A 25,582-nucleotide genomic window follows, 5' to 3' on the forward strand; every position below is an offset into this window, starting at 1 on the left:
TCTTTCACCCTATCTATCCAATATCACGATAAAAAAATATTTATTTATATATATATATATATTTATTTATATATATATATATATATATATATATATATATATAATGTGTGTGTGTGCTATTCTCAATATACTGTGATTTTAACTGTTATTGTTACTGTAGGAATATAAATCCCATTGTATACATATTTCTGTAATGAAAATTGTGTGTTTCGATTCACAATAGTATATAACAGACAGACCAGACAAATATAAGAATAGAGAACACTGGTCTCAAATTGGCTATTGCTTTAACATGAATGCTGTGTGCTTGCTTTTGCACACTTATTAATATTCATCTAGCCCTCCCTTTTTCTCTTCTCCAACAAAATGAGTCCAATCACAAAAAAGGCAGTTTTAAAAAGACTCAAAATAGGGGAATCAGAGTGACCCAAACAAAGTACAGTATCTAACCATTAAAACGTCACAGGGGACAGAATTGACAAAGCTTTTTACTCCCATCATTTTCAGACTAACTATTTTCAGCATGAGCAAATCACTGTCTTAAACCAAAGCAATAAATAAAAAGTTTGGAAATCCACACATATTTAAATGTTATTGGATCTCTATAATATATTATAGAGATCCAATAACACTCAGGAGTATTAGGCTTAGTCATTCTTCCCATGACATAAATTAAATCTGGGCTATTATTGAGGTCACCTGCCCCATTTTCTAGTTTGAAACCTGCAGGATAATATGCTTTATATACACATTGATCCATTAAGAGATATTAAAAGAATGAGGCAGCAAGTTAAAAGCACATAACCTTGCCTCATCACTCAAATATATTAATTTTGTATTGATTACAGTGTAAAATAATGATATTAAGCGTGGGTGGAAATAAAATAGATTGATGCATTTAGTATTAACGCATTTAAAAAATTAAATAAATATATATATATATATATATTTTTATAGTACCTCCATTAAATTGGCAAATTGCTGTTAATTATTTGAAGGGACATTCATCAAGTTAATTCTTATTGATTTAGGAAGGTACATAATTAAAAAGAGCCATCTTTATTTCACCTCATTCAAACATTCAGTTTGTCTGGTGGGTGCTTACATGCACACATACAGAATATACAAATAAATGCAAATATGGTAATATATAGGCCTATATATAATCTGAAACCAGTGTTATTTTAGGAAGCATAGTACAAAAAATGACTTACCATAATGTGCCATTGAACAAAGTTATTCTACAAAACAATATTTGATTTCTTACTGCACAGTTAAAGGGTCTTACATTTTAAATGGTGTTTACATTGTGAGTATATTGTTCTATTAAATGTATAAATATATATATATTTTTAATGATATGTATTATGTAATCTGTAATGCACCTTTGTACTGTATTGACTACAGTGTGTATACACTGAAATAAGCTAAACAATTTCTGCGTTTGACCTTTTCCTCCCAATTTTCTCCCATTGTTGGGACTGTTGGGAGTTCTGTATCCTGAAACTGATGAAGGCACAGGCCATGAGCACAGGATCTTTACCACCGAATTAATGGCATTGCCTGAACTGCAAAGTTTAGTGTAGAGCAAGCACTTTGTAAGCACTTTGTACCCATGTGTAAGGCAGCAAACAATTACCCCTTAACACTGTTCATGTACAGGATAACTTGAAACTTAAAATGATGTGTGTGGAATCACTGCCTTAACAACTGTCTTAGGAAAGGCTACATACAAACATGAGGATGTAATTAGTTTTCCAAACTGCCTTTTTCATTCATTTACAGTCTAATTTGCAAGGCATTCTGGGTGCAACAGTCCTATGTTACAATATTAAGAAATGAAATGTGTGTGAAGTTATTACATGTCTGATAATGTGTCTAGAAAACGGGAAGACCTAAACTTAGTATTTTTCAGCACAATTAAATAATATAGAACATCTGTGACCAGATTTGGTTCTTGTATGGATTAAAAATGTTCTGCCTTTACTAATCATCAAAATCCTGATGATGAGAGAGCCATACCTGCAAGAACAGACTTAGACCCTAACAAACTAGATTCAGCTGGATATTAGGATAAGGACAGACAAGTGTGAGGACTACAGTTCCCAGAATGCCTTGCTACTGCTGTGGCCAGGAAGAGGAGAAGGTTCCTACCTGGGTAGCCGGTTCCAGTGGGGTGCCCTGGGACCACAAGGCTGTTGGTTGGTAAGGTCGGAGGTGGTGGCAGTGTGGCGGGGGTTGCGAACATGGCCGGATGGCGGAGAGCCGGAGTTCGCAGTGAATAGTGCGAGGTAGCAAGGTTGGCAATGGACAGGGGCAGGGCAGGGGTGGAGGAGGGGTGGCTGGCCAGGTGGGGGGATGGGGGCAGGTGGTGTTTGGGGTGGCTGACGCTGGTTGTGCTGCTGGCACTGCTGCTCCGGCTGTGGGAAGAGCAGAGAACAACGCAATTAATCGAGTTGACTGCTCCATGTCATTTATTCATTTAAGATTAAAGCAAACCAAACAAGTAGAAGCAAAGAACAATTGCCTTACCTGATATTGTTCAGACCGTTGTAATGCAAGGAACGATGCACTTGGTGATGGATGATAGGTGGGGGGTGAAGCTGGGGAGGCGGAGCTTGGAGCTCCGGTAGGGGCTGTGGTTGTTGGACAGTCAGCAGGGGAGGGGTAGGTATCGGTGGAGCGACCTCCTTCTTGACAGGCGGGGCGGGCGGGGCGGACGGGGGGCTGACGCAGGCGCTGGGAGGGGGCGCGACGATGACGGCGGCGGCGGGCGCAGGAGAGCCAGCCGCGGGGGACGCTGGGGTGGGGCTGGGGGCAGGTGGCACAAAGGACACCTCAGTGCTCTGCTCTTGGCTGCGCTGAAGCCCCGAGACTTTGGTGGAGCTGGAGGTCTTCGATTCGAGATTCTCATTCGCTGTCAGACCTGCAAAGGACAGAGAGAGAACAATTTTTATTAAAAGAAAGAAAAAAATAAGAAAAATAAACTGTTCCCGTATTAAACTGAGTAAGTAAGAGCTGTAAGGACATACAAAAGAGAGGGGAAATCAGTAACATGAGACTCAGAAAATCAACTTTGTAAAACAGCGTACAGGCAAAATGCATATGAGAAAAGTCTTCATCTATCGCCTGGCTAATCCCAGGGGATAATCTCTCCTCTGGGTTGACTAATGACATGTATGACTGTGTGAGATTAGGAGCCAGTCCAAGCAGCAGCCCAGTTTCTCACACCCCAGCCCCAGGGCCCCAGTCCTGCCTGGCCCAGTCACCCACAGCACTGAGTCACACAGTCAACCCAGAGTTTTTTTTTTTTTTTTTTTTTCCTCTAGATTTTATGAAGTGTTTAATCAGGTCATTTTCATGCTTGACTATAATCAGATGATCCAATTTCTGTGAGCGATCCAGTCAGTATGAATAAATCACACCTAATTAAAGTTAAATGCCTTTCCTATTCAGGGCTTTGCTGAGCACACAATCTGGCATGAAATAATTATGTTTCAATTGTGCTGTGAAAAGAGATCATGGCCCCTTATCATCCCCATCCCCGTGTCCCCCTCCCCCACAGCCAGACTTTGAACCTTGTTTTCCCCTTCCTGATATTCCTTTCAAGTGATTCTGGTACCTGACTACATGGAGCCTGAGGTATCAGCAATGCCATACAAAACAATGAACATCAAAATTCAATCGCTGGGAAAGTTGCCGGGGGTGTGTGTGGGGGGGGGTGGTGGTTAGTGGCAACTGGTAATTTGAAACAGCTCAAACTGACAAAACAATATTCGCTTTTAAAATAAGTATTAATTTTCAAGATTGTAAGAACACAAGTGAAACATAATATCAAAAGAATATCAAAAGCAAAAGAAAAAAAAACTTCAGATGGAAACAGAACTCTGCCTGCCTCCCAGGGGATATATTAATATTATCTATATATTAATATATATGTTTAAAAAAAAAAAAAAAAAAGTACAACACATACAGCTCCAAACAACAGGCCTCAATAACAATGGAGTGTCTCGTTGAGAACGTACAATGTCTGAACATTTATAGACTTTAATCTTACAAAGGGTTGCGTTGGGTTTTCATTATTGCCGGAGAAAACCAGCTGACTGGATTAATCGCTTGAATTAGAAACTAGGGTGATTTTCAGTAATCAGCATACCCCTTCTGGATGCTATGCAATTGGCTTGGCTTACTCAACTGCTAACAGCTTTTGAGTCTTCAGAAGAAAGAGTGGGAGAGAGAGAAGGATAGAGAGAGAATGGCACATTCAGCCGCTCTAATCTGCACACTTAATACAACCCGAAATTCCAGACGGCTTAACAGAACCTCAATTAAAAATCTCCAAAGGCAGAACTTGAATGAGTAACAAATGAGCACCCCTCCCCCAGCGAGCAGCTTGAAGCCGGCGAGAGTAAAACGCAGTCCTCAATTTCCAACGAGGCTTATTATGCTCTGTTTAATCTTTCAGGGAATCCAAACCCAAGAAGGATAATAATAATAATAATAATAATAATAATAATAATAATAATAATAATAATAAATAAGAACTAATGCTATACATTTATTTCCTTAGGTTAACAAGCTACAAATAACTCCTGCAACCAGAGCTTTGAGATCCACTGGCCCAGACAAAGTGTTGAGGAAAAACTGGCCCATCCAATGCAGCGAACACCTTGTAGGATTTCCAGTTGCAGCCGGGCATCATAAAGAAAGACGCCTCCAGTGCTATGGAGCCCCTTGACTGATGTTGCCTTGGAAACCACTCAACTGGACATACCGTGTTTCAAGTCTGTCTGCTGGAGCCCGGCCACAAGATGACTGGGCCCATAGTGCTCACGAAGGAATGGCACAACGAGGTGTGTGTTTTTCCTGATGATGACTTTAATAGGATTTAATGGGGGGTTTGAGCAATCGCCTCTTTCCTCCCTCATTAAAACACTGGATCCAGAGGCCAAGGGGGGTGTCAAGATGCAAAGCTTCCTCCAAGTTATAATGAATGGGATTTAAATTAATTTGAAACTAATTGGGGTTTAAATTCACAAGAAATAACATCTGAAATAAGAATTGTCCATTCACCGCTATAATCTGTCCCCTACACACAAAGCCGCAGCCTGAATGAATTTAGGACACAGTATTCCATTACTATCAGGCAGTTTTATTTATATAGATATGCCTTTAAATAAATATCCCTCCACAACAATAAGAATGAATAGGAGAAGTTATTTTGCAAGTCTGCTCTTCCATTCTAGTGTTCCGAGTGATTTTTCTTTTCCTGCCTCACATAATTTACATCTGCCCTTGTCAGCTGGGAAACATTATTTTCATTCACTGTTCCCAGAAATTAAATGTCTGTTAAAAAAGGTTCAGGATGGCCCATCCATAAGAGCACACCAGCCTTGGACTGGCAGGAAGTGGATTTCTGTTCTTGCCAGGAAGCGTATCTAACGCTCAGCACGGTGGTTCGCAAGTATCAGAGACAGTCGAAGAGCAGGGAGAGTCTGAGACAAATCTCGGGTCTGACTGATGTTCCCAGTGGTGACCCGTCTGACCCTTCCCCTGCTCCACAGCTGTCGATCATCAAATGCTTCATATTCTACAGCTCTGCCCTGATTTATAATGAAGAGTTACCCTCCATCAACAGCTGGAGTGCCAGGTCTCTCCTGAACCACAGGATGATGAAAAACGGCGAACAGAAGGTCAGCCGTTGCAGGTGGCATGCACGGGTGATGAATTCAAAAGGAGATGGTCCTGTTCCTCCAGTACAGCCTGAGCACGATGAAAACAGATACCCTTGTTTTCCATTGTGAGTTTAAACCACTATCTCGTTGTTGACCAGAGGAGCTACAACCATCCTAAGGATATTTTGCTGCAAATTCCATAAGACACTGGAGCCTATTAAAATGCAAAATTCTTTTCTCTGTTTCTCTCCCCCCCACAAAAGAGATTTCCCCACATTTGCATTTACATAGTACAAATGCAAAAACAAAAACAGCTGACATGTTTTCCTAGCTGGCATCTTCAATAAGTTTTCCTAAAGCAAACAAAATGCAAATTGAGTTTGGAGATTAGACATCAGAATTTGGTATGGACATTTGCCAGCAAGTCCCAGAGCTACTTGTACCGTGGAGCAGTGCGGGCTGATTTGTTCCCTCTGTGAGGCAAACGCTGTGGCTTTCGACTGCGCCACTTTGTCAAAGCTTAAACAAGAGCCTTCTTCAAAACGAATGGAGGGGAGCACAGAAGTCATTTTATAGATTTTCATTGCCGATCCCACCTCCCCCTGAAACTCTTTCAATCTAGGTCGCTTACTTCAGAGCGCTGAGCCTTGTACTCTTCCAGCCAACAGCACAACACAAGCTTGCATCTCATTTAAAACAGTAGTTATCTAGATCCAGATACTGTTCTTTTGGATTTCGCCGTTATGTAAATCAGCCCCTTCCTCAATGCATGCAAGGCTGTTGTTATGAAATGGATGTAAAATTCCTACCTGGATTCCATCTTAATAATCGCTGAACAAGCTGTGTTCAGATTCACTGAATAGCTTTTTCAGATTAGACTTTCTGAATGTTGTATGATCAGTGTAGTGTCACAATATACATTATTACAGTACGCCATGATGTTTGTATTCCCCCACAAGTGAGTCACTGACACTAGAGTAACTTAAGGCCATTGCACACTGGATCCAATGAAGCATCAGAGTTGTACATGTGTGAACAGGGAGAAAATTATATCTCAGCCTACACACCGAGTCCGTAATTGTCATACAATGGTGCGTCAATTTTGGAATTGAAACAAGAACGATTTTACGTGCATTAAAACCTTGACTTTTTACCTTGACCAATGAAAAGCGAGGGGAAGACGTTAGCTTATCATCTGCGTGTCTAACTACAAAGAATTGTACAACAAAACAAAAAGACTTCAAGGAAATCGAGAAGAAAGGCAATATATGGCAAGCTATGGTGGAGGATCTGGGCATGAATGGTAGCTATTGATGTCTGGTTAAGCACAGATAAACAACACAGAAGTGGCCTACATTATTTACAAAGATTTGCACTTTCAAATAAATAGTTTCATGTTATGGTTCCCCGTCTCAAGATTGCATTGCGTCAAGTCAGAGGTCTGGTCAGCAAGTCCTACCCAATGTAAGACGACCTTGTGTTCAAATTCCCCTAGAAACAGGTTCAAAACAAAGCCTTGCAAACAGTCCCTCTCTTAAGTGTGCAGTCAAGTATCAGCGGGTAATGGACGGGAAGAAGAGCCAGGGTATTTATAAAGCGGGGACAGCTGGCGTATTTTAATTAGTTATTTCCACTGCAGCTGACAATGGTACTAGATGGCAGCAGAACGCACACAAGTGTAAAGCTGTAACACATTTATTGTCAAAGCCTACACATAAATTGTGAGCTCCTAATGTTCATTTTTGAAATTTGGCAGCTTTTCTCGCCGTGAATATGTGTTTCCTCGTGTTAGGCCCGAATCCTAACTCCGTCCATATGGCGTGTACGACATATGCCATCCTCTCTCGCGGCACGAGGGCTTGTTGACTGAGGGGGTGCCGTTTCAAATCAGCAGGCTTAACTATGGGTGCCCCTACTGACAGTACTAATCTGATCAGAGCCTGTCTGCCCACAATGTTAGGCTCTCTATTGTCTAAGGAACCCACGCATTTGCAGACTGTGCTCTTCTGTGTTAATTGCCTTTATAAGCACCGCTAAGTTGTTTCTGCACAAGTTGCACACCAGACTTAAGAACGCCCCAATTCAAACACTTCAAACCCAGCACAATAGAGACTGTCACACAGCGAGGCAGGAGAACCGGGTACAAGCGCTCCTCTCAGGTCTTTTTTTCGTCCAACAAGCTTAATTAAAGGATGTTTCTGAGTGACTGAACCCAGTAGGACAGTCTCCACTTGATCTCGCTGGCCTGCCTGCTCAATTAGGGTCACTGTTGCACAGCGAGCTGTAGTCATTCGGGACTCGTTTCGTCTCCCCTGGTCAGGGTAGCGCTGTGTCAGGGTAGTGTCAGGGTAGTGTCAGGGTAGCACTCCCTCTGTGAAAAGATCAACCCACCCAACCCTGACATCAAAACACTCTCGTCCAACACCACCCCACATCACTCTTTCTCAAGATGGCCCACCAACAGAGCCTGCTTACCCCACTCTGATTTCTACAGCTTTGAAGGCAAGAGTGATGCTAGGGAAGAGCAGGGGGAGGAGGCGGTGACAAAACTTGCAGAAAAGTCTTTCAAAAAAGCGCCCCTGAAATTCTGCGGCCGCATTTCAATCAGCAGCACGCATGGACTGCCAGCCCTGTCATTTCATTCATTAGTGCTCCTCGCTGGCCCATCGGACCTGAACAGTGTGGCAGCAGCTGTCTCTATTGATTACCAGGAGAGGATGCAGCTCAGCAATTAGCTCGATGACTGGAGACAACGCACGCCACTTTTAATAAAGCCTGCCGCTCCCGTTAGCGCGTGCGAGGCAATGGGAAGTGGCTGCAACACGCACACACCTGCAGATACCTTCAAGGCCCCTTTCACACAATCTCCACGGAGCCCCATGCTGTTCAACACAGGCAATAATTTTTTAACAGCGTGTCAGCTTTATTTAGCTGGGTAATGCCTTGACAATTTAAACAATACTTTTTGTTCCCCTCTTCCCCTGCAGGAGTGCGTCTTCTATTAGGCCCACCAGCTGTTTCTACAAAGGTTTGCCAGCCATAAAAAAAACAACAACAACAACAACAATGACAACGACCACAACAACAAAAACACTCAAGACAAATCTGTTCCATGCTTCTCTAATGAAAAAGGGGCTGTCTATGTTTGAGATACATTTCCCCTTTATTTAATGTAAAAAAAGGTATTCTATCAGGTCCTCTCAAGCATGGGCATATCTCACGCCCACATGTCTATATGACAATCGGATCTTCCAATGCCAATCTTATTCTTTCTGGTAAGGCAGAAGAAAGCAAACAAACATCATTCAATGGCTGAAGTGGCGTGCCATAGCGAACTCCCAGAAACCCTCATGTTTTGCCTCAATCTCCTCTTGTTTCAGTACCGGGGATTTGAAAGCTCTGTGGCAATCTCCTCTGCTTCTATAGTCGTTCAGCACTGTGTGCCGCCGCGACAGGAACAATGAAGTGGAGAACAGTGTCAATATTTTCCATCAGATCACATTTCTTCGAGTATTCTCTAGATTGGGATTTTTGTTGTTTGCTTTTTGGTTTCATAAAAATTCTTAACAACTTCTTGACAAAAATATGCGTTTTGTCCCCTGATCTCACAGCATAGTGTTGAAAATTAAAGCACCGATTGAAAGGCCACTTGTTGATACCCCTCTCTGACAGCCAGTAAACGCAACACAATGGCTAACTCAGGCTGGTGAAGGATCTTGGTTAATGCATCAACATACGTTGGAGATAGCGTGAGAGTGTGAGTGTGTGTCACAGTCTCTCTCCTGTGAGTCATCAGGTAAAAGCACAGAGCAGCAGAAAAGCATTACCGCTATCCACGGTTTCAGAGAAATGGAAAATAATGTGGTCGGTAACATGACGATTAAATGCGAAGAACAAGATTGTGGCCCACACTCAGCGAAATAAAAGACAAATGGCTGAAGCTAAGTAAATAAACCTGGGTATCGACACAAGCTCTGGATTTGACAAAGGGCTGCCCTGCTGATTCGGATAAGTCAAGTGTGCCTGGGAAATGAGACCCAAGCTGTGTCATGGGAGGAAAAGGGAGAGTATTTATTTCACATGTTGAATCTCCTATTGATTCTTAACTCTGCACTCGGGGAGAATGTTATTAATTGCTCCAATTAAAACATAAACGTGGGTTTCTGAACAGAACAGCACCCCCCTCCTCGGCACACACACTCCCATCTCCGCTTGCTGTTAAGCAATCAATAACGCAGGTCTCAAAGGCTTCAATCAGCGGCCTTAACAATAAACTACTTCCACATGCTGAACACAAACTACATGGGCCTAATCACAGGAGATTTCTCAGAGGGAGGCTGAAAGGTGAGTAATCAGTTTCTTGTTAGAAACATTTGGCCACAATTTAGAACATATATACTTTCAGTATAATTAGGATGCAATGTAGGTTACTTTAATTGAAATACTGAGCCATTGTCATGTCAAGTTGGAGTTGCCTAACTTATCAGACCATTTAAAACTGTACCTTGGCACTGTGTGAAGAAAATTAAACAAAACACAAATTATACAATACGTACCACGCAGTTTTACCTTGACCCTTTTAGTTATATAATTAGATACAGGATTGTTGTGTATTGCTATAATACAAACTGATTTTATAGTGATCATTCAGTTTGAGAGAAAAAAACTAAAACACAAAGCTTTGATTATGCTCTTCTTTCTTTGTTACAATGAAGACATTATTAAAGCAGGAACTATTCATTAACTTCAGCTACTCTCCACTGAGTAACTGGCTGTAAGCTGTGCGTCGCTGCTGTCAGATACAGGTTGTGCTCGGGGTCATTTCAGAGAGGAAGAGTCTAGGCAGGAATGTCTCAGAATCCTTGCCGTCTACCTCTCAAATAGACAGCTCCCCTAAAACAGCCCACAGTGATGTCTCCTCAGCCCACGCCCGCCTCCACACTGAGACCAGGCAGGCTATCTGCTGAGGAGCCATTGCCAGAAAGAGGAAAACAAGCAGCCCAGCATGCAAACACAGCAATGCTATCAAAACAGACAGTTGGGAAGCAATCTCTCACAGTTCCAAAGCACCACAGTTGCTAAACTGTTCCTCGTGGCTATTTACGCTTTGTGCGAGTCTGCAGGCTGAAGCTGTGAGTGTTTCTTGGGGGGAAAGGGCTCTTAAGAGATTCAGTGCTAGTAGACTTAAAGGCCAACCTCCTTACTGAGCCGGTGGATGTGTTCTCGCAGGGAGAACTAGATCACGGATCTCAGAAAGTAATGACTTCCCGGAAAATTGGCAGGGCATTGCAAGACATATTGCACACGCCATTATTTTCAGAAAGAAAAATGCTGCAGAGTTCCTCAGCATGGGCATCTCAAACAGGGCACAGTGGCTAATGTAGGAAATGTGCAGTCTCTGATCTCTGGACTTCAATCGCACCTGCAGGGTATATTCACATGCTCTGATGGGGTGAATGGTGGTAATGGTCTTTGACTTTGTCCCCTGAACCTCATCAGAGTAAAGCTGATGCATGGAAACAGATGCTACAGATGCTTATTTCTATCCAGTTGGACTGCTTCAAGTCCATTCATTAAAAAAAAACCCTACCAAACCAACAAAAAAAACTTTTGGAGCACATTGTAAGCCTGTACTGGGTTAGCACACATGTTTTACGTGCTTCTCTGGGCTCCATCCATCATGCTTGATTAGAGAGAGCTATTGGAAACCACTTAGGTAGAGTCAGTGGGATAAAGAGATACAAAGACAAAGACTGAGAGGGAGAGAGACAGCGAAGGAGTAAGAAGTTAATAAGGAAGAGGAAAAGGAGAGGGGTGAATAAAGAGTGAGAGGAGGGGGGGTGTCAAGTCATGTCATGGAAACAAATGAAGACAGGTTCATTTTCTGACCCAGGGTGCCGGTGGCTGCCTCCTGCCAGAGAGCCCTGTCTGGTCTCATTTCCTGACTTTACACAATGCTACCCCTCACCCCCTTTCCTACACACACATGAACACACACACACACAAAGACTGACACTCACACAGTGTGCCCAATCTGCTGGCGATTCTACAGTAAACCAATGCACACACTACACCAGAAGAAAGGTGTCAAGAAGGAATTCTTCACACTGATTACTATACAACAAAAAAAAAGGCATGGATGATTAATGACAAGCCAGGAAAATGAACAAAATTAATCTCACCATTGTCAATACAGAGTACATTATACAAATGCATAATGCACAATTTGGTTTAGGTCCAACACATACACGTGTCATGGAATGTGTTGTGCGTCTCATTGGATGGCCCTGCCAGATACATGTAGGACACATATGGTAAATACAGCACATATGTTACATATGCATTGGCAGCCATTCAGATCCCACTAATCTGCTATATTATCACTTAATATATATTCACTAACACTGCCTTAACAGCCTCTATAAAGAGGCTTTATCCTTTTTGACAGTAATGTGTAAATATATATATATATTTATATATATATATAAAAAAAGAAACGTCAGAGCAGATGTTCCCTTTACAACCTATCCTGGACTCCTCTAAAGCTGCTTATTGTCTATTGGAAAATTAAGCAATGAAATACATTATTTTTTAATAGTCACAGAAGGAAATTGTGCCACACGCCACTGAGTAGACGGGAGAGGAATCTGATTCTCTCCTAATTTCTCTGACGGCTGAATAAATTCACTTACAGACCTCCAGAGAGAGGGAGAGAGAGAGAGAGAGAGAGTCTGTGATTGTGCGCGTGTGTAAACGCACGTGTTGGAGTGCTGTGCTTGTTAAATCTTTGTGAACAATTTTGTAGGGAGACACAGATGGCTCATCTCTCCTAAATATTATATCCCGATGCTTTCCCTTTAAACGCACCTGCTGCAAGATCAACACATTATTGTATTCTTCGGTGTCTAATGCCCCAGACTGCTGCTAATACCATCTCCCAGGCTCTTCAGAGCAGCTCTCCATTTACCACAAAACAAACAATCTTTGCTGACCTCAATCCCCCGAATTGCCTTGTGATAAAATATACAGCAGAAAAGAAACAATAAAGTCTCATAAATTAGGCACTTAACTCAGTCTTTTGTCTTTAAAAGAACAAATAAAAATCATCTCAAATGAAATAGCAGTCTTGTTTTTTCTAGGTCGTGTAAGTATTTCATTTTGTATTCTTTTTTACCCCCTTTCTTATTGTTAATGTAAATTACATCCCTTCCTGCGGCTTCTTTTTGCAGTAAATTGCAGCTATTTTCCTCTTCCAAAACCCAATCATAAAAAGATCACAAGCGCCAAATACTTCTCTTATCCTAATGGTTTCAAATCCGTTTGGCACAGTTTACTTCCTTTTCACTAACCATGACGTAATTTGTTGATATTTTTTGCACACTAACCAAAAAACAAACAAACAGAAAAACACCTAAGTCTTTGAACATAGATAACAAATATACAGTTTATGCATATAAAGGGATGACTGGTTTCTCTCTCATGGGGCAAGCCAAAAAAGTAAAACTCCTCCTTTTCTCTTTAATACCAAAATCAGAATCATGCATTCCTGCTTTAGTACTGCGTAGGGCTGCATAACTGCCCTCCCTCGGGCCACAGCATACTGCTTTCTCTTCCATTTGAGTTCATAATGACTTAACTGAACTAATTATTTTGCTTAATTTAACCAATATAACTCTTTTTCTCAGGTCTTGAGCTGCGGAAGATTCAACGAGATCTATAAACCCTACTGGACGGTTGCCGTTGAGGACTGGAGCAGCAGCACTGATGTACAGTGACACGATAATCAGATCAGTGATCTCTGGATGCCCTGGAGTGGTTTGGTTGACAATATTCAGGTTTTCCTTGACAGGTGACAGTAACTACAAGCAGGACCAGACTAAACCTAATCCTTAAATATCAAGATCCCTGTTAATCCACATGTACCACCCTTTTTTGAAAATCCTTTGAGTTGCCCTGAGCTATTATGAATGCATGTTGCCAAACAAAACATTGTATCTTTTGTGTGTGATCTGACTAACTTAGCAAGTGGCTGCCAGGAGCTCTGAAGCCTAAAAAAATAAAACATTGAGGTTTTCCAAATGCTGCCATGTTTAAATCCTGCTTTGTACCTTGGATGTCATTTAAGTTTCGTTTCAGGCTTGTTTTACTTGTGACCTTGTCGTTAATGTTTGTGCCCACATGGACGATAAATGGATGTTGGAGGAAGAAGAAAAATGCAGGGATTGTAAAGGCAGGATCTCTTCACTTCTTGCCTTTGGCTATAGATAAGATGGTTGCTTTGCATCAGTTTACCGTCCAGAGATGCTAGAAAAGACGTGAAGAGTATAAAAACCACAAGACACAAAGACGCATTTACATGAAGATCTGGTGTTATACATGTATCAAGTCAGCAAATAATCTGAAGTGTAATGTAAGTAAGTTTGTGTTCCATGAATGTAGGCCTAGTACATATAATTATCCATAATTATCCATGACATGTTTCAATATGAAGTTGTAGGCCTTGTTACATTAAACACTCCAATTGCCAAAAGACTTTACAGCTTTGTAAAGCAACCACCAGCCTCAATTCATTAGAAATAACACCACTAACTGGCGCTGCATGGAAAGGCGATGACCACAGGAAATCTGGATTTGCTGCTATTATTTATGTTGCACATTTGCAGGGAAAAGTACAACCACTGGAAACAAAATGATGAGAACGAAAGTCACAACAGGAGGAAGAACAGTCAATTACAGGACGGGTGTATAGATGTTTTCTCTCTCCAAACTGCAGTAATGTTGATGTGCTCCCATCAAACTACTGCTGTCTGATTCTTGGGAGGGGGGATATGCTCATGAACTCTACAAACACTTTGTAGGAAGCTCATCCCCAGGGAAGCACCAGGATTCAGCAGGTGAAGTGGCACCTCCACTTTCTTGGTCGGTGTCCATTAAAAACAACATGCAATCAGGAGAGAAATCTACCCTCTCTGAAGCGGTGTCAAAATCTTACAGCCCCCCAATTCCAAGCTTCTGCAGCACACAGCATTCTCAGAGCGATCCCGCTTCAGGATAGTCCTCGCTCCGGGCCAGAGACTGCCGAAAAGTCCAGACGCCAGCCAGCCAGCCAGAATCAACACGGAAACAGATGACTATTTCATTAACACGAACCCACACTGCGCATGTTAATTATCCAACATGAGACGGTGCCTGACCTTACTACGGTTCATGCCAAGAGAACACAGGTCGATTAATGATATTTAACTTGATAAAAAGAAGAAATTAACAAACTAAATAACTTTTCAATGCGTCAAAAAATATGATTCATGTGTCATAGGCATGTAATGAGCCTTAAAAGAATAGCCAGTCCCAGAAAATGAGAGCAACATATTAGAGAAAACCAATAAATGTAAAAACACTACAGACATGTGTAAATATAAAGGGACTGTAGATATATCACAGCAATCCAGAAGGCAGGCAACAGGCTAACAAAAATGGTCTTGTCAAGAGTATAGCAGAATAGAAGAGTCCCTGGCTCCTTTTAATACAGTGCTGTTCTTCCAAAAAATATTGTTTTCTTGACACTGCTTCTTTCTTTTCTCAGAGAAAAAGGAAGTCTAATACGTCTTCAGACTGTTTTCTACATTTGTGTTGAGACCTCTACCTTCTGAGTAATGGTTTGCTTATTGAAAACAAGCATTTTTACAATTATGTTGTACTTAGCTATGGGTTCTAATTTCATTTTTTCTGACGCCCAAGGGTATTGTCTCCAAAGCAGTAAATCTATTTCATGCACATTTGTTATACGCAACTTGCTTACAGCCTGCATTCGTCTGCCAGTGATTGTACAATAACTCGGCTGAGTGTTTGGCCATGATTGCCTACCATCTGGCTCGGTCACTGGACATAACAGACTCATCTGTAAATATCCTTGGCTTAGGATTCTGACTATGGGAAGCAATTAATAACACAAAGCAGCCTTATATTTCCCAATGCACAAAGAAACGTACATCACCAAAAGCTAACATCAGTCTGAGGTGGAAAACATGCTGAGGGCTGGGCAGAGTAATGAGATCATTTCCTCCCCTTTTCTCTCTCAATAAAAGTTATGGATAAAGTAGCTTATTTTTGTGACATTTGGTAAGGACAAGATCCAAAAAGAAGGGAGGGGGGAAATTGAGCTGCAGTAAAGCACTCCCTCATGTGAAATCCATATCAAAGCGCCGCCATACGATTATTCCCTTGGCTTAAGTGGCACATCTGTCACTGTGGTCTCATAAGCAGCCCTGATGTTTCAAGAAGGCTGGCCCCTCTAGAACTTGGTCACGCAACTGGGAAGAGTAAACGGGATCTCCACGGGCTCCTTCCCAAGTCAGACACCCTCTGATCACAAAGCAGGCGTGACAGTGAGAGGAGTCGAGAATCTCTCCAGTTGGCAGACGCTTGGGTGCCGTGTAGCAGCGCAGTCCCTGGGCGGGCAGTGGCTTTTGTGGGCCCCAAGGCTTCAAATCACAGAAGCATCTCCCTCCAGTGTTTCCAAATATCAAACAAGACATGATTGCATGATTTGAAAAATAAATCAAGCTGACCCCTACCCCCAAAATAACCACAAAAACAAATGGACTGATTTGATTTCTTTCCTTCCCTTTGGTCACCAATCGATGGCCAATTCGTAGGAGTCTGTTGTATTTCTGGACTGTTATTTATACACCTCTGCGCTCAACCATCAACGCCAAGTCAAACAAATAGAAATGTCAGCCAAGGTGTCAGAAAAGAAGCATGTGAGGTCATGTTGGAAGTAACAGCATATCTGCCGTGCTGCCTCCTGCACAGCATTGCTGGTGTGGGAAATGAACACATGAAAGGTGTCAGGCAGATGTGAATTGCAAGCAAGAAAACAGAAAACAGCACAAACAGCAGTTTATCATCCAGCACATCTCCTGGCTAAGCCGCCTCCAGGCCCTATCAAGCCAGACAGCGAAACACCTTGCCTCTCTGGCACACCACTCATCTCTCTAAACGCCGTCCCCTAGGAGCTGTAGCAAAATGCAAATAATTAGTTTCAAATGTCAATTATTTGATGGAATAACAAAAAGTGTTGCTACTAGCAGATGAGAAAATCCTTGTATAGCAGATACATGTAGTGCATTTGGCATAATATGTCTATGTAAAATAATACCATTAAGCCACAACAGTACATCCTGCAATAAACAAACTACAACTCGTTAATTTATATGCTGGAGATACAGTATCCAAAATCCCTCCCCTCTGGTTTATTTAGCCCCCTAGAAAAAAGGGAAAATACATTTTTGTAACTGCTAAAATGAGCCTTAAACAGAAATCAATTATCAGCAATCACATTTTCCAGAGCAGTCAGATTAGCGTGGAGAATAAGCTATTACCTCTCATCACTGCGATCGATCGGGAGATGTGCGGGAGCACGCTGCTCACTAATCAAGCGCACGGCCGGCAGCCTGCCTGCCATTTCCCTCCCTCAGTCCAGGAAGGAACGCCACGCTCCCGATAATGGGGCCACCACTGGGCAAGAGGCGACATGTGACTTCTAGGAAATTGCTTTCCTTAACGCAACTCGGGCCCTGGCACAGAGCACGAGATCCATATCCAATCGATAAACATGCTGTGCATGGGCCTCGCTCCTTATGGCTCAGAATAAAACCAGAGCCGACCTTGGGGTCAGTCACAATTCCCTTCACGCCTGGGAGAGGAGGTGACTGTCAAATCACTCGGCGTTAGCATCTGCAGCTGACGCTTGTGGTCTGCAGGGAGGCCTGAGGAGCGTTCGCCTGGAGTGCACCCCCCCACACACAACACCTGCGCTAGACACTGAGGGCCATGAATGTGACTGCGGACAAATCCCAGGACAGATAGCCTTACATACTGTGTACATAACAGCAGTGAAGCCAGCTCCCTCGTTCAAGTCTAATAAAACACAGGGATAATTGATAATTCTCTGAAAAACAAAGTTCACACACTTAAAAAAACAACAACCTCAAAATAGACTACTGTACAGTACTGTGCAAAAGTTTTAGGTAGGTGTGAAAAAATGCTGTAAAGTAAGAATGCTTTCAAAAATAGACATGTTAATAGAATACATTTATCAATGAACTAAATGCAAAAGTGATTAAACAGAAGAAAAATCTACATCAAATCAATATTTGGTGTGACTACCCTTTGACTTCAAAACAGCATCAATTCTTCTAGTTACACTTGCACACAATTTTTGAAGGAACTCGGCAGGTAGGATGTCCCAAACATCTTGGAGAACTAACCACAGTTCTTCTGTGGATTTAGGCAGCGCAGTTGCTTCTCTCTCTTCATGTAATCCCAGACAGACTCGATGTTGAGATCAGTGCTCTGTGGGGGCCACACCATCACTTCCAGGACTCCTTGTTCTTCTTTACGCTGAAGATAGTTCTTAATGAATTTCGTTGTTTGTTTGGGGTCGTTGTCATGCTGCAGAGTACATTTGGGGGCAATCAGATGCCCCCCTGATGGTATTGCATGATGGGTAAGTATCTGCCTGTACTTCTCAGCACTGAGGAGACCATTCATTCTGACCAAATCCCAACTCCATTTGCAGAAATGCAGCCCCAAACTTGCAAGAAACCTCCACCATGCTTCACTGTTGCCTGCAGACACTCATTCGTGTACCGCTCTCCAGCCCTTCGGCCAACAAACTGCGTTCTGCTACAGCCAAATATTTCACATTTTGACTCATCAGTCCAGAGCACCTGCTGCCATTTTTCTGCACCCCAGTTCCTGTGTTTTCATGCATAGTTGAGTCGCTTGGCCTTGTTGCATGGCTGTATGGCTTTTTGGCCACAAGTCTTCCATGAAGGCCACTTCTGACCAGACTTCTCCAGACAGTAGATGGGTGTACCAGGGTCCCACTGTGTTCTGCCAATTCTGAGTTATATCATTTTAAATTACATTCCGTTGAATTGTCATATTCTATTTATAGTGGGTAGCTGATGTGCTGTTGCAAGGAGGCAGAGGGGTCAATCCCTGGTCTCAGAACCGACTACAGGGAGGTTGTCAGGTTGAGTGTCGGACACACGGCTCCAGCTCTCTCTGTACTCCTTTAGACGCGTCAGGATTGCATGCTACTACACATGCTTCAACTCTATTCAGAGTAAATTTGATGAATCATCTGTATTTTAATCCTTTATGCTGAGAAGGGAGAAGGAAACGTAGGGACGTGGGCTCGAGCCGAACAGCGGTGTACCTAGAAGAATTGACACTGTTTTGAAGGCCTAGGGTGGTCACACTAAATATAGATTTGATTTGGATTTTTCTTCTGTTTAATCACTTTTGCATTTAGTTCATTGATAAATATAATCTATTAACATGTCTATTTTTGAAAGCATTCTTACTTTACAGCATTTTTTCACACCTACCTAAAACTTTTGCACAGTACTGTACAGTAGTCTATTTTGAGGTTGTTGTTTTTTTAAGTGTGTGAACTTAGTTTTTCAGAGAATTATCAATTATCCCTGTGTTTTATTAGACTTGAACGAGGGAGCTGGCTTCACTGCTGTTATGTACACAGTATGTAAGGCTATCTGTCCTGGGATTTGTCCGCAGTCACATTCATGGCCCTCAGTGTCTAGCGCAGGTGTTGTGTGTAATGAAATACACACCACATGTGTCAAGACTGGAGCAGTACTGTATTATAGCACTAAATCAATACTGTAGTATTGGTGGACCAAGTTCTTCTTTTTTATTTTATTTTTTATGAACTTGAGTTTATCCGTGTGCATTCACTTCTCCTTAAGCTACTTACTGTGAACACAGGCGAGCTCAATGGCTACAGTGCGGCTGTATTTAAAACATTTATTTGTTGAATCCAAATTTAAGCCGGCCTTGAATGAGCACCAGGCATTAAAGTGCTCGAGTGTGCCAGGACTGCAGAACACACCGACCAGTGCGCCACAGTGCACAAAGAAAGTCATGAATAAAATCAGCTCACGGCCTAGCCAGGACCCTGGATTGCGGTTATTAACGCTGTAACCAACTTAGCCTTTACCCGCTTAGCTGGTCTTCTAATTGCCTCGCTGCAAAACACGACGACATGTAAGCAGTATACGGTGCTTCAGAGATGAAATGGAGGATTAGATCCATGAAAGCAAAAGCAGGCTGTTGCATTTGGCTTATTTTCAAGGTACATGAATTTTTCCACTGCAGGGGACATAATCTTTTTATACAAATGGAATAAGTTCTAATCCATTGTCATGTATTTTTATATATATATAAATATATATAATATTTTTCTTTAAATCTCATAGATGGATTTCCCCCTCCCCATGCCCTTGACTACGAAAGGAGTATTGTGACATTTAAGTCACACAGAGCAACTGTTTGTCCGTCTCCTACAGAGTGAAAGAGTAATGCTTGAACTGGATAAGTGAATATTTGATTATTTTGACTTTGTTTTCTCGGAGGACAAGAGAGAGAGAGAGAGAGAGTGAAGGGGGAGATATACTTTATTTTTAATTAGTTCTAGTCAAATGCAAATGCTTTTAATTCAAACAGTCACTTATGCTTAACTGTTAAGTCACATATCTTGACTCGCTGATACACAGGGAAAAGGGAAAACCATCTTCTCAAACTCCCGGTAGTGAAGCGAAACAATCAAACCGCTGTTCGGCTCGAGCCCACGTCCCTACGTTTCCTTCTCCCTTCTCAGCATAAAGGATTAAAATACAGATGATTCATCAAATTTACTCTGAATAGAGTTGAAGCATGTGTAGTAGCATGCAATCCTGACGCGTCTAAAGGAGTACAGAGAGAGCTGGAGCCGTGTGTCCGACACTCAACCTGACAACCTCCCTGTAGTCGGTTCTGAGACCAGGGATTGACCCCTCTGCCTCCTTGCAACAGCACATCAGCTACCCACTATAAATAGAATATGACAATTCAACGGAATGTAATTTAAAATGATATAAATATTGAAGGGGAATTAAAATAATTTATGGAATAAGCTGGTTAACAGGGTGTGTTTTGTGCTCGCTCATAGTGGAATAAAGGGGCAGCAGCAATGCAGGCTGGGAATTCTGTAATTGCTTTTTCTCTCCCTGAAGCCAGCTTCCTGCCTTAAATCAAAAAAGCAATCTCTGTCAGTAATGGCTCAATTAATAATTAAACACGTGTCTTGTCTCTGCGATGCTCCTTCTATTTATTTTCGTTTCACTGACAGGGAAGCCTGCACTGTCTCCACAAACAGAATTAGTATTATCAATAAAAAACCTTTAGAACAGTCCTCTTCATAAGCACTTTTCTTTATCATTGGAAATATGCACACATCTTGAAGTCTGATGCATTGATATGGACTACAAACAATAACCAGAGGATTAATAAAAAATGCACTTTGTTTGCACAGATTTGATCGTTCTGAAAGGGATCAGAACACGGTGACGCTAGACACAAATCAAGAGATGCATTCTGAGAAGGATTTGCTAGTGTTTAAAATTTAAATTCATTTGAGAAAACAAATAGGCTTTAGTGTAGATTTTGCAATTGCTTTGATGCGTCCCCTCTCCATGACAGTAACACACGCGATATGATTAACTTTCACGATAACGAATGCAGAAGCAGGAAAACAGAGTAACTCTATCGATACGGGTTCGATTCCGATAATGCAACAGTCCCACAGAGTGCGTTGCAGTGCTTTGTTAAACATTTCACCAAACCCAACATGTTGTTTTCCAGGCTTAGACTCTCATGGCATGAGAGAGGGTTTTAATTCAGTATTTTGATGTGGCCGTCTGAAGCCCATCGCCTGTGTTCTTGTTATTACACATGCACCCCCTGTGTCAGCAACACTAAATTTCTAGAATTCAACAACAGCAAATCTGATTAGCTGGTCAAAAGGTCAAACTCTATTCATTATTTAATGGGCTATAGGCCACAGACGCAGCAACACTAAGGTTAGCAATATATCACAGTGGTCTGGCTGGGGAAGGGCACTGGCTATTACTAGATTTCAAATAGGATTCGCCCCCCTCCCTTTCTCTCTCTGTTTTGTTTATACAGGAGGTGCCACAACATTTTTGTCCTTATAGGATTTAATCACAGCAAAGGCGAGCAGACAGGCTGGCCTGTTCGTGATGTGCCCGTTTATTGACATGCGACAAACACTGGCACGAGAGAAAACAAGCACACAAAAGAATCCTTCATGTCCACTTAACAGCAGTTGCAGTTTTTGAGCAAGACTGTCCGATTAGCAATTCAATGCAGGGCCCTGGCGCAGTATTGCACATAATGAGACGCGAGATTGCTACCGTGAGCTCATTGCAGGTTGGAGTCACCCCCTGCGTGATTCAGCACTAATCAATAACTAATGGCAGCTCCAAGATCAAAATTATAGTGTACATATCAGCTGGATAAATAACAGGACACATGGTTTTCAACACGCATCTTTTTCCTGCCCCCCCGACTTTAAAGTGAGGATCAGCACATGAGAAAATGTTAAAATCAATATGCAGAGACAAATCCGAACAAATCAGTGAATTTAGTTTTTTGCATTTTGAAACCGAATCGGTTCTCTTCCTGTTATGGTGTAGCCAAAACAAACCTGGTCACACCATAACTTTTACAAAACACAGCCAGTTACACAGAATATAACTGATCATGGTGGTTGTTGTGTGTGTGTGTTTTTTTTTTTAACTCTCCTACTTTCTTTGTGCCCTGGTCTAATCCGGTATGTGTGGGCCGGTAAGTTTAATGGAAACAATTTATTAAGTCCGGCTTAAAATGCCATCTGCTGCTAAGCCTCGCAAAGCCGCTAAGCTCCTCGTTTCGCCTCTAGCTCGCAGCGTTCGCGCTCACTGTAATGCGCTGTTTAAAATGAGCACAACGGGTCAAAATTAATCAGGATTACAAGGGCACAAATCCACTTCAAAAATGGGTTTTCTGCAATCTTTCTTTTCTATCCCAAGACGCCCCAGGTTAGCCTCACAAACCCGTTACATAAACTGACTTTCTTTTTTCAGAACCCTGGAAGGGGCAGAGAGTCAAGTTGGACTTGCATCAAATATGGCTAATGTTGGCAGCACACATTGTAGAGTATTCCCCTGAAATCTTTGTCCTTAATAACCCCAGTGTGTGACCAACTCTGTTTATGCGCGTCATGAAAAAATTGCTTCTTCGTTTCCCTGAGTTACAGCCCACTGACAAAGCATTAACTATTCCTACGACTAGGCGTAAAGAAATGGCAGGATGCTCTTCACAAATTCAGTTTGGGACGTCTTATAAAACAGGCCGATCCTTTGTGCACAAGGGAATAAACACCAGGTAATCTCTCTCCGCTCTTCAGACGCCAAGAATGCAGTCCTCTCCACACATCATGATCAATAACTGCAGGGTTCTCAAGAGGCCCATGAGTGAGGAACGTTGAAGAACAGACAATTCATTCAACTTCACCCTTCCTCGACTCTCTACCAGGAAGCAACAAAAACAAACAGACTCTGCAGACGTAAACTAGTTCAACGTACTCAGACTTATACACCCGCCCTAGTGGAAAAAACACAGACTTATTTTTGTGAAGAATCTCCATCAGCAGGATTCTAAAGGTACATGACATCAGATAACATCATTTTATCTACTGTTAGATAACTAAATCCCTGGTACAGTCGCTAACGTCTTACCTAATCAGAGGAAACATTTCACCCAGACAGGGAGGTCAGATTCCACAGAGTTTAATGAATCCAGCCCAGTAAAGCTAAAGGAACTGCCTCAGTTTCCAATCAAAGAAGCTATTTAAACAAGCTCCAGTCAGAGAGAACTTGGAGAACATGAGGTTATACTGTCAGAGATTAAGCCGAATCCAGGTGATTTATATATAATTACACTTTGCTGTTAGCTATACCAGATCATGTTTTCCCCCTTCTTTTTAATTTTAATTGGGAGACATACCACTGGTATGCAAAACAGCTTAATAATCTTCATCTTTCTTTTTTAAACCCTTAACGACATTTCCTATAAAGGACTGCTAAATTATTAAGCGGGTTGAGTGGAATACAAATTAGGTATAAATATGCAGTAAAAAATTAAATAAAAGCATGATTAATACCCAACTGCTGCTTAAAAAAAAACTGTGGAGGTGGTATTTTACATACAAGGAAATTAAAGAAAAATAGTGGAAAATACACTATTAATGAAGACCAAATGAATCAGTGCTAGGTATCATTGAAGGGTTGATCACACACATTACACGTGCAATGATATCTTTAGTTTAGTTTGAAACTATCGCACTAAGTCATGGAATATAAAACAGAATAAGCCCGTCTGCCTCTAAGCACCAGTGTTTCGAGTCATACCTCGATTTATTATTTTGTGGGAAATTATCAGTATCTAATACGCCAACCGTCATCCACTAAAAACCTGAAACTACATGACTGACATGCGATCTGCAATGTACCCATCACCCGTGAACAAACACTACAGGTTTCAACCACGAAAAAAAAGGGTGGATCATATTTGTTGTGAATAGATGCCAATGCGAGATTTATTGCCAAGCGAAAGGGTTCACACAGTTCGCACAAAACTCCCACTACTCTAATTGCGGCAAACACTTAACAACCTACTAAGCTGCCACCCCACCCCCGCCCCCTCTACCCCGCCACTACCACCGACCGCTTCCCCGCAGGCTGTGTGTTTCAAGATCAGAAAAGGGACTTCAGATTGGTCCCAGAGGAGAGGTAGAGAGACTGGTAATGGGACCCATACACAGCGAAATAAAACGAAGGGAAAAACAGCCTTGGGGGTGGTCTAGCTAAAAGTAGAGCTTGCCCATCAGGCACACGGAATAATAATGAGGGAGGTGTGGGGGTGGGGGGTGGGGACACAAGGAATACACACAGGAAAGCAAAACAAATAATAATGTTAAAAAAACTGCCGAACCACAATGTCCCAGGCATAGGGTTCTGAGCTACAACAAGAGGGGCAGATTGCTGACAGGGTGGGTGCAGACAGATATTGTATACAAGGTGTCAAAGACTTTCCAGCCATGACCCCATGTTTCCCCTTTTTACCCGATTCCTCTAAAACCTTTGCTGTAGAGTTAGTTCTCTCCTTTCTTCTCACTTCTCTTTGACCACAAAAAAATCTCTTTCCACTAGTTGAATACACAAATTCCAAGATATTTTTAGTTAATCTCCCAACATTGACACCACTTCAAACCTTGCTCACCACCCACCCCACCTTGAGAGGAGGAGGAATTGAGCAACATTGTCATCGTTATTCTTTCTGTTGTTCAGGTAAGGAGCTTCCATTAGTCATGGCAGGTGCTTGTGAAGTGTGAATAACGATGTAATTACATGGTTATATTAAGTTAATTACTTATACATCCTGTCATTGTATCGTGTGTTATTATAGGAATAACATGTTGTTACTTAAAGCTGATTACAGAGAAGCCCTGGGTTGAAGTTATTTTCAGGGTAATTACGCACTTACTTTACCTGTAATTGCTGTATGAAAACAAAAACCCACAAGCTTGTTAGCTATACCACAGTCAGATTAGCAACATCTGCTGCAGGCAGCTTTCATAATCAATACAGACAAACATCGTGGGTAAATTCTTAGTTTTATTTCCACCGGAGCTTATTCAATATATTTAAAGGGTAAAAAGTTCCAGAGTATCGAAGATAAATAAAGTTATTTGTCTGAGGGACAGGGTGCTGGGGCTTTACAATCAGAAGTGATATGAAATGAGAGCCGAGGCGCTGCTGCAGCTCAGTGTGAGACTGAAGTTCTCACCTCATGGATGGAGGCCGAGCAACCTTTCGCAACGCCTGTCTAACACTTCGCAATCAGCGGGCCTGCAGAAATATCTTTGCTAGCTTCCTTCTACTTATTCCACTATCAAGGTTTTCTGACAGCACAGTAGAAACCAATGCAGCCCTTGGGAT

General features: G+C 42.0%; 1 protein-coding gene across 13 annotated transcripts in view; it reads right to left on the bottom strand.

Annotated features, from left to right (window-relative positions):
* Positions 1–25,582, bottom strand: part of fbrsl1 (fibrosin-like 1) — a 279,122-nt gene that overhangs the window by 15,905 nt on the left and 237,635 nt on the right. For all 13 annotated transcript variants that reach the window (XM_066690181.1, XM_066690186.1, XM_066690184.1 and 10 more), the window contains 2 exons: positions 2,533–2,926; positions 2,155–2,420 (listed from right to left, as the gene is read on the bottom strand). In XM_066690181.1, coding sequence (XP_066546278.1) covers positions 2,155–2,420; positions 2,533–2,926 — 660 coding nt within the window. The remainder of the gene's footprint in view (positions 1–2,154; positions 2,421–2,532; positions 2,927–25,582) is intronic.

Source organism: Amia ocellicauda, chromosome 17, assembly GCF_036373705.1.
Source record: "Amia ocellicauda isolate fAmiCal2 chromosome 17, fAmiCal2.hap1, whole genome shotgun sequence".
In the NCBI taxonomy this organism is placed as follows: domain Eukaryota; kingdom Metazoa; phylum Chordata; class Actinopteri; order Amiiformes; family Amiidae; genus Amia; species Amia ocellicauda.